This window comes from Ziziphus jujuba, chromosome 10 (assembly GCF_031755915.1).
Source record: "Ziziphus jujuba cultivar Dongzao chromosome 10, ASM3175591v1".
In the NCBI taxonomy this organism is placed as follows: Eukaryota; Viridiplantae; Streptophyta; class Magnoliopsida; order Rosales; family Rhamnaceae; genus Ziziphus; species Ziziphus jujuba.
This window is the reverse complement of record NC_083388.1, coordinates 5,590,120-5,601,194: the sequence shown is the minus strand read 5'-3', so window position 1 is coordinate 5,601,194 and position 11,075 is coordinate 5,590,120. Positions and strand designations below refer to the sequence as shown.

Genomic DNA, 11,075 nt, shown 5'->3' with positions numbered 1-11,075 from the left:
TAAAAATATTTTAAAAATATTGTTTTAAAATAAGTGATATAAAATATGAATAAATACATTTTAGAAAATACTAATTGAAAATAGGTGATAAAACAAATTAAATACATTTAATTTAAATACGAATTTAAAACTTTAGGATTTGAAATTTATATCTGAAAAATAATACTTGACGCACTACGCTATATACCAGTGATGCTCTACGATACCCAGCGTCCTGGGCACCATCCGGTGGGAGATTAAATAGAGAAACTTGCATACGGTCGCTTCGGCGTCTTGACGGCGCCGCTGTTTAAACTGTCAACCCGGCCATGGAAGGGGGGGGGGGGGGGGCTTATGGCCAATATCAAACTTGCTGTCGGTCCGATGGCAACTCACGGGAGACATTATAACTTGCGTGCTCATCCACATACACAGTACAGAACACCAGTACTGTATGAGTGCGTTTAAAATAAATAACCATATTATTTTAAAAAATAATAATTTTTCCAAAACTTACAGTGGGAATCATACCATTTTTCAAATTCACATTCATATTTTTTTTCTTTAATATCTCCAGCGTAAATCCATCAATAATAATATACAAATAACTTTTTTCAAATCATAAAATCAATCAAATAATATTTCAAGGGCATAATTATATAATTTGAAAGCACCAAACTTAAACCAATAATTTTTCTTGAAATCTTTAAAATCAAATCATGCCAAAAATAATATTAAAATCCAAAATACAATTAATTAAATGGAAACACCTTACTCATGCGTAATAAATTCAATTAAATCACAATAATAATAATCAAGAATTTCTTAATAAACTAAACTTTCATTTAGCATCAATAAGCATATATATATATATATATATAAAAGAAATCAACAAAATTGAGAATACAATTTACCACAGTTATAAATAAATTCCACCACATGAGCATATTTTCTAAATATTAAATTAACACAAAATAAATATAATTAATCACCCCAAAATAGTTTTAAAAGTGGGTTACTCACCTCAAATACGTGTATCAATCGAGATCCTCTACAGGATCAACTCCACTACCCACACGTGCACCAAAAGTATCCACAATACACAAAACTAATTATTTTAATATTTTAATCGGGTAACTCCCAAATGGGTACCCGGGGACCGACCACAAATGAAAACCAAAATTTACGAGTGATATACCGAATCGAAGCTTGTGAAACAAGGATTATGAATCTGGTCTCACTTTTCGAAGATTAGACCCGAGGTGGCCGGACTCTCGTCGGAAAAGTGTCAGATTTAGGATCTGATAAACCGCCCCAAGTTGGAGGAAACCGACCTCAGATCTGGGTTCAGGGGGGTCGAAACTAGTGGAAAAGGATGGGCGGTGCAACTGGAAACTCGCTGGAAAATCAATTTCCCGACGAGCCGCCGTGGTCACCGGAACCCGTCGTTGCCGGCGGCACATCCGATGGCCACTGGTCGTGATTTTTGGAGAAAACATAGATCGGAGGATGGGCGAACGGATAAGACCGACGGTGAGGCAAACGGAGGCTAGATCGGGGAGAAATCTAAGTGAGAAGTTTTCGATGCCGCTGCCGGAAAATGCCCCGATCTGGGCACGTCGGTGGTAGGGTGGCTGCGAGATTTTGCGAGCTGGCCAGAAATGGAAGAGCAAGGTGGTGGTCGGGCGCATATATGGGTGAAACGAGTAGAGGACGGTGAATGGAGAGTGGCCATGGGTGGTGGCTTCTCTCTCTCTCTCTCTTTCTCCGGTCACACGGCTCACACACAGGTTTGAGCCAATAAAAGGCCATCCCATGGGTGCCACTGTGTACTCACGGGATAGGCTGAGGGCTTGACATGTGGTGCACATTTTTCACAATAACACCATTTAATTAAAAATAGTATAAAATAATACTGTATCGGAAAAACTTTGCAAGTCCATAACTTTTTAATCGGATGTCCAAATTAGGCATGCCGCTAGTCTATAGACTTGTATTGACGAGTACTTTACAATCATATAAGAGTTAAATCGAAATTCTACATAAATAAAAAGTCAAACTTGGCACCCTTGCATAGCTTGGACCGCAACTTGCCTTGTGCATAACTTTCAAACGGTAGCTCCGATTTCGACGTGCTACTAGTCTACGGACTCAAGTTGATGTGTACTCCACAAGGTGCCTTAGCCAATGCCAAATTCCATTCATAACAAAAAGTCAAAATTTTGATCCTCTCGATCAACGATCAACCTCGGTCAACGTGTAAAAATTCTGACGTACTTTGGGATGGGATGCTACAGCACGTGGTATTTAACGGGCAGAAAAGTAAGTAGAAGAAAATCCTAACAAAAAAATTGGAGGAGAAAAAATTGAGGGTAGGCATGTGTCCCTATAAGCGACATGCCCAACCTCGGTCCATCAGTGTATATATACATGTGGTTGTAAAAGTGTCTCCAATGGTAAATTGTATTTTGTCATTGGTATTTTTAAATTTTGCTATTGGCATACCTTTTCTAATGCTAAATTCCAAATTTGGTGCTAAAAATACAACTAATATTTTATGCAATGCACTATTGGAGAATTCAAAAAGTACAATTATGTTATTTTTCAACATTACAACAAAAAATGTAATCCCATTAAATACTCTAATTAATTTATAAAAAGTAAATAGAAGAAGTTGAAGATTTTAAATAGATAGGCAAATACCAATTATGCTTATTTTTTGTTAAAATAGAAAATGTATTAATTTTATTACTTGAAGGAAACAATCAGCAAAGTGGAAATATTAACTTTTACAATATTATCACTGGGTTTTAAAGTATAGAAGATAAGCCCATACAACAAAACCTTCTCTAATGCTAAATTCCAAATTTAGTGCTAAAAATACAAATAACATTTTATGCAATGTGCTATTGGAGTATTCAAAAAGTACAATTATGCTTTTTTTTATATATTAAAATAAGAAATGTAATGCCGTTAGAGATATTCTAATTAATTTATAAACAATACCTTTAGAGATCCTCTAATTAATTTATAAAAAGTAAAATAGAAGAAGTTGAAATTTTTAAATTGATAGGCAAACCCTAATTATGCTTTTTTTAAAAAAAAAAAAAAAGAAAATATATTAATTACTTGAAGGAAATAATCAACAATGTGGAAATATTAACTTTTGAAATATTATCACTGGATTTTGAAGTATAAAAGATAAGTTCATACAACAAAATCTTAATAAATAAATGTTCAATAAATGAATAATCTTGCTAAATAAATAAAATTATTTGGTCCCAACGGATATATTAAATGAATAAATACATTAAATAGCTTAAGATTATATTTATAAAAAAAAAAAAGATCCTTTAGGACCCATTAATTAGATAACTTAATAATTGATCAACCTTGTAATAAATGAATAATATACAAAAATGTTTACCATACATAATAAGAAAATTTAACTTAATAGTTTTCCTTTATTTATTTATTTGTTTTCAAAATATGCATTTAAAAGTTTTTTTATCTTTTTCAAGATGTTCAATAAAATAAAATAAGATTTAAAATAAAAATTGATCAATTGATCCACAATTTTTCATCACTAGTGAGTCAAATAATTAATCAATTAAACAATAATTTTCTTTGCATTTTTCTTTATTGACTACTGTTTCATTTATTGATAGAATATTAACAAATCATGTAATTGTAAATTTGATCAAGCTTGATTGACCATTTTCTTTATTAATATATACTATAAAGCTAATACAATTATCTAACAAAAATAATATAAAGTTACTTTTCAATTAATAAATATTTATTTATTAATAAATTAATAAATTATTGATATATCAATAATTAACAATTCTTTTAAATGAATAACTTTTCATAGTGATATGGACATGACGGTAACAGTTGCTTCCCATGACGAACACGTGGTCTCTCGTGTTACACGAGTTAAAAGATAATTTAATCAAATATTTAAAAAACAGCCTTGGCTTTGTGGTTAATTCTTGGTCACAGCGTCTGTTAAAAAAACATTGTTAACGTGGAGTACGTTCTCGTCACAATGCTCTTTGGGTGGGAAATTATACGATTCTTCTTAGTTTCCGAAAGCAAAACCCATGTAAAAGAATGCTTTTCACCCTCAGTTCAACAATTATATTTTTGACAATTTTCCACCCTCTGTTGGTAACGAGAACTATATAAAATTTAATAATCCTTGATTTATCAAAATATTTATTAAATTTGTTGATGAAATACTATAATAGATGATATAATAATATGTAATTGTGATATTTTTTTTTAATACACTTTACTATTTAAGAGTTTATACATAGATATATATCAATTAATAATATTATAACACATGTTATTTGATAAAAAAATTTAATAAATATTTTAATACTTATACTATTATAATATTATTAATATAAAATACATAATAAAAGCATGCTTTCACCATTAAATGGGCTGCCTTTTTTGGCCACACACGTAATAATATAAATAATTTATTTCTGCATGTTTTTCATCCAATAATTCCTCCATCTGCTTGCCTATAATACATTCCTTTCTATGTTATTTTTGTTGCACACCACCCTCAGTTTCTCAATCCTCCATAAATGGCAATGGACTTGGAACAGACCTTGAACTTCACAGCAGTAGTACCATACTCAAAGCCTGTTTTCTCTCTCTTTGGCTCCCACCACAAAAATGTGCTTCCTACGAATACTGTTCAATAACCTCTCAAAGACTCTCATCCTTGCGATTTGCCTCTTCGTTTCCCTTGGCATCTTCCTTGTCAAAACCAAGTTTATCAATATCTTTACCAAAAGCAAGAACGTTCCTTCTCTTCCTCCAGGTCCTTCTCCATGGCCTCTGGTTGGAAATGTCCTCGAGATGTGGAGGAATAGACCTGCATACCGATGGATTAACCGTGTCATGAAAGAACTCCATACAGATATCGCTTGCTTTTGCTTAGGAAAAACCAATGTCATCACTGTCAATTCACCAGAAATCGCTAGAGAATTCTTCAAAAAACATGATGCAGTTTTCGCATCAAGACCTTTAACAGTTAACACTGGTATTTTCAGTCGTGGATTTTTGGCCACAATAGTAACACCGATGGGAAACCAGTGGAAGAAGATGAGAAGGGTTTTGATTCATGATGTATTCAACCTTTCCAAAATGCAATGGATGCTTCAGAAACGGAATGAAGAAGCCGATAACCTCATTCGGTATATCCACAACCTGAGCTACAATTGTGGCTCTGCAGGGCAAGTGGTTAATGTGAGAACTGCGGCACAACACTACACAGGAAATGTGATGAGGAAGATGATGTTCAACAGAAGGTTTTATGGGAAAGGAAGCGAAGATGGAGGACCTGGTGTTGAAGAAGAAGAGCATCTATCTGCACTTTTTACTTTGCTTTTACACCTCTATGCTTTCTCTGTGGTGGATTATCTTCCATGGATGAGGGTTTTTGATTTGGATGAGCATGAGAAGAAGGTTAGTGAGGCTACGGAGGTGTTGAAAAAGTACCAAGAAGTTATAGTGAATGAGAGAGTTCAACAATGGAGGGAAGGAAAGAAGATAGAGGCTGAGGATCTGCTTGATATTTTCATTACACTCAAAGATGAAGATGGAGAACCTTTATTGTCTAATGATGAGATCAAAGCGCAAATCACGGTTAGAATATCATCTTCTTCTTCATTTAATTTCATTCTCCTCTTTTTGTTTTCATGCATGCATTTACATGCAAACCATGTGTATTTATATATAGTTATCTTAATTAAAACTAAATATCTTAATTAAAATTTAGAACATAATATAATTATCTTTATTACTGATGATAAATAGTAAAATTTTTAAATAATTATATATTTTTTAAATAATTACTTAATGATATAAGAAAATTATAAATTTTCACATATGTATTATAAGAGCAGGATGGCATATTTTTTAAATAATTACTTAATGATATAAGAAAATTATAAATTTTCACATATGTATTATAAGAGCAGGATGGCATTTATTTTTTTCCCTCTCATTTAATATTTTATCCTTTTAATCATATGATACAAAAAAAAAAAAAAAAAAGAGAACAGTGGACAATCCACCTTAGAAATTTATATATATAAATATATTTGAAGTACTTCCACCTTAATTAAATTTTGAGTGTCTTGTATATCTATGGTTCATGCAATGCAGGAAATTTTTCTTGCAACAGTAGACAATCCTTCTAATGCAGCTGAATGGGCTCTATCGGAAATGCTCAACCAACCTGAACAACTTGAAAAAGCAGTGGAGGAATTAGATAGGGTTGTTGGGAAAGACAAGCTTGTTCAAGAACATGATATTCCTAATCTCCCTTATATCACTGCCTGTTTAAGGGAAGCTTTCCGTCTTCACCCGATTGCCCCGTTCAACGTCCCCCATCTCTCTGTCTCTGATTGCATTGTGGCTGGCTATTTCATCCCCAAGGGAAGTCACGTATTGTTAAGCCGGTTGGAATTAGGCCGAAACCCTAAGGTTTGGGAAGACCCTTTGAGATTTGACCCTGAACGCCATTTGAGGGATGGAGTTGCTACTCAACAAGTAAGTCTTGCTGAACCTGAGCTTCGCTTCATTACATTCACTACTGGAAGGCGAAGTTGCTTAGGCAGTTGGCTCGGGACGACCATGTCGGTGATGCTGCTTGCTAGGCTTGTTCAAGGGTTTACATGGAGCATGCCACCAGGTGTGGAGAAAATTGACCTAATTGAAGCTGACTCACTCTTGTTGAAGGATACTCCTCTTCATGCTCATGCAAAGCCTCGCTTGCCTGCAAGTGTTTATCCAATGAACTAGTTCAATTATGCATGAACTCCAAGACATATAGCTAGTTAGGAATTAAATTTGGATCATGATGCTACGTACTAGTATATTACTTTTCGATCCACATTATTATCTGCAGGCTAAGGATAGAATAAAACTGCATTCATGTTTGATGGGATATATATTTATAGATTTTAATCATGTTTACTTAGAAAAAGTATGGATATATATGAGTTATTGCGGTTCTATATACATCACCCTTTGACTTTTTTTTTACCCCGAGACTAGCTTTGACTTATGCCGGGGATATGTGAGGCACTCATGGAATGATAGAAGAAGGAAACAACAAATCAACCATGCATGCCTTGACCTCTTTTATGTGTCTACACCTTTTTTTAAATAATAATAATAATAATAATAATAATTTTTTCAAAAATTTCCAGAAACTACAGATATATATCAATTGAAGTGCAATTTTCTTACTTTTCCCTTGATTCTGTAATATGGTTAATACATTTGCAAGAATTATTAATCCATAAGAAAAAATAATAACAAAATAAATATGAATACAATGGCTACTTAAAGCCTTAAATATCCAGATTTTAAAAAAGATATTAAATTATTATTATATAAATAACAGATTAAGAATTATTCTTCTCTTGCATGCATATATAGCTTATATAGATTGGGTATATTGTATAGCTGACACCTACATGTAACCCTTTTAAACTATCAAACTAACAAATAAACCCTTAAAAATGTACTAAAAAGTAACATATCAGAACATTTAAAACAATTCAAAACGATAAATATGACAAATGTACTCTTTCAATATATTTATCATACCACTACGAATACATTTTCAGATTTTCATTCAAATTTTTGCGTAGCTAAAATTCTTCTTCCTAATTGTAACGTTGATAAAAACAAAAAATTACATTTATTATGTACATTTTTATCAAATATATATATACACACAAATATAACTCTTATATCAAAATGTTTTGATGAATGTCCAAGTTCAAATTATAAAAATAAAAATATCAAAAATAAATCTGAAAGTAGTTTTTATCTCATCACCTAATTGAAAATGTCTTAATGCCTTTTGTTTTTCTTTTGTTTTTTGTTTTTTTTAATCCAAAATTGCCCTTATCAAATTATTAATTCCAAAACTTTTCAATTCACTCCTCTCTCTCTCTCTCTCTCTCTCTCCCTTCCATCTGACTCCTCTCTCTTTATCTTCCATCGATTCCTCTATCTCTTCCATCAACTCTCCTCTCTCTCTCTCTTCAATTGCCGAGAAAAATCTCCATCCAGGAAAAAATAAAATTCGGGAAAAATTCTCATCCTAATGACTATGAGGTTTGCACCATCCAGAAAAAAATTCCCAGGAAATTCTTTTCATTCTCCCTGAATGCCTTGTGTAGCTGAAAGTATCGCAAAAGCTTCCCTTAATACACGAAGAGCCCTACATTCCCAAATATGCAGCCGATAAATGTAAGGCCAAAAAAAAATAAAAAAAAAAATTAAAGAGTGAAATAGTTATGTGAAATTGAGCAAGTACAGTGATGTACTTCGCGGCCCTCACCATCTTCTCAACGTTCTTCTCCACGACCGTGTTTGGAAAGAGAGATATTGCTAAGAAACCGAGAGAAAATTAAAAAAAGAAGAAATAGGCAGTTGAAGAAGACTTAATCCCTAAATAAGGACAAATAATTCAATTTAAACATAGGATTAATACACATTTGAGGAGGGTTATTTCCTTTTTTTAAGTAACAATTTATTGTTAAGATATTTTAATTCACAGATATTAAAAAATATATATACTATTTTATATTTTTGTATTAACACTTAATGTGTTTAATAAGTACTCGTCTATTTAGATATACGATTAAAAAAAAAATACAATCATATTTTGTAAAACATTTTTAACAAAAATACTACAAAAATAAGTTATATAAAAATTAAACGCTTATAAAAAAAACAATTTCAAAATAAAACTCCATTATTGTTGGGGGTGTTTATCAGTTCCAATCCAGTGGATTTGAACAATAGTCAATCCGGCCCAATATAGGTTGTTTTGAATTTTTCAATCCAATCCAATGTTAAAAAAAAAATGCAATGCAATTCAATATTAATCGATTTGGAATGGTTATTTCTATCGTTTTGGATTCAATTTTTATCCAATCCAATCTAATTTTCAATGTTACAATAACATAATCAATAATAAAAAAAAAATTTCATAATTCACGTTCAAGTTCCACAAAAATTCCACAATATTACAATACAACTAACAATTCAATTCCCCCCCCCCCCCCCCCCACCGGGGCCCAAAAACAAAAAAATAAAATAAAATAAAATAAACTTCTACAATATTTCAATTTAATCCAAATAAAAGAAATAATTTAGTATGGTATATTCTATTTGAAATTTATAACTTAACCAATAAAAATCATACATAAAATAAAGTTTTACTATACTATAGAGATATTGTATTGGATTGGTTATTTTTAAATATCAAAATTGATAACCAATCTAATCGAATTGGATATCAAAATTTTCTATACAATACAATCCAATTTTATTGGATCAATCCAATAAAATTAGATTGAATTTGGTTATATTTTTTAATACCCCTTGTGTGATGGGATATACTTGGATACTAGTTATTGTGTTTCTAGCTCGCCATTTGACATTTTGACCGGATGTCCAAGCTGGCACATGCAGTTTTGCATTTTAAGGGAACAAATGGAATGATGACTGGGGAAAAAAAAAAGTGCTATATTATTTATTATTAGAAATATTTTATTTACACTTTTGAAATTTGAATTAAATATAAAAATATCTTTTAAATTTTAAAGAAACATTTACAATCCTTGAATTAGTTTAAATTTATCGTTATATCCTTTTAACGTTCAATTATTTTTAAATTCCTTTTGTTTCCTTTTTTGCAATAATTAATTTCAAGATTTTAAAATTTTTTTGCTTTATTTTAATTAAATTTTATTTAAATTATGTGAGCATTTTTCATTTTTTTAAAAAAATTTATAATTTTAATCACATAAGTTTTTCTAAGTAAGTTCTATATTTGACAAATAATTTTAGTTAAATATATTTGAAAAATTATATTATATTCAGTTAAATATATTCGATAATTACAATACATTAATTAGTTAAATATATTTGACAATTATTACTTAGCTAAAAAAACTTATCTTATTAATGTCATCATTATAGTTTTAAGAAAATTGAAAAACTATCACATAATTTAAATAAAATCAGTATAACTTTGTCGAGACAACAACACTTTGTCAGAATAGAGACAAATACAACATTAAAGGATGAAATGCAGCAGAAATGGATGCATGGGCATATATCCATATACATACATCAAACGGAATCAGCTAAGCAAGGAAACAATGAATTCCACTTGACTTTCTTTATCGAGAAAAGAAAATAAATTCTTAGATTCTTAGGAGACCTAATGAATCAGCATGTTATTAGAAAGATGCATTGTTGTCGCTTGATAGCTTACTATAACAGACATCTCATGTAGCAACCCAGTAGAACCTGTTCCTATTTAGCATTTGAAAGAAGTCTTCTGTATTGTACTTAATGAAAATGAAGTAGTAAACCTTAAGCGTCTTTTCCTTTCAGAAAGCTGTAAATAAATTATTTACCTGTGAATCTCAACTTTAGATATTTAAAGTATCAATCTCAGAGCGCATTCAGAACCAAACATTTTTGAAATTGGCAAGCTTATAATCATTTATTCTTTGTGGTGAAATGTTGCTAAGGACTGTTGAATGAAGTTCTGATCAAATGGCTAAGAGTCACTTATGTCATACAACTTTGATGAGTAAAACATCACTTACCCCTTATCAACATGCTAGCAGGTTGAGCAATCATGCATATCCATATACTAAATTCCCTAAATCATGTAAACAAAGTTTTTCATGTCATTCAAGTCAGCTTGAAAGGATTCAATTGTACTGCCACTAATCTAGAAAGAACAAAATTACAAGACTAATGCTTCATTTTATAAAGGACATGATGATAATGTAGAACACTAAAGTGACAAAATTACATTTTAGTATTGGTAGAAACGCATTAAAGATGACAAAGCACATATATATATTTATTGGACATACCAGGGAAGATGCGAGACCATGATATGGAAAAGCGATAAGCCTCAAAGCCCGACTTGGCTATGAGTTCAACATCTTCCTGTACAGCAGTATTGATGTTTAGACAACCAAAAACCAAAAAAGGTTACCCAAAAAAAAAAAAAAAAGAAA

At 31.2% G+C, this 11,075-nt stretch overlaps 1 protein-coding gene across 1 annotated transcript; it reads left to right on the top strand.

Annotated features, from left to right (window-relative positions):
• Positions 1-4,566: 4,566 nt before the first annotated feature.
• LOC107410670 (tryptophan N-monooxygenase CYP79A68) lies at positions 4,567-6,811 on the top strand. Its single transcript, XM_016018123.4, has 2 exons — positions 4,567-5,649; positions 6,172-6,811. Exons 1-2 carry the CDS (start codon positions 4,675-4,677, stop codon positions 6,808-6,810), a joined length of 1,614 nt encoding a protein of 537 aa, XP_015873609.2. The 5' UTR covers positions 4,567-4,674; the 3' UTR covers position 6,811.
• Positions 6,812-11,075: the final 4,264 nt, after the last annotated feature.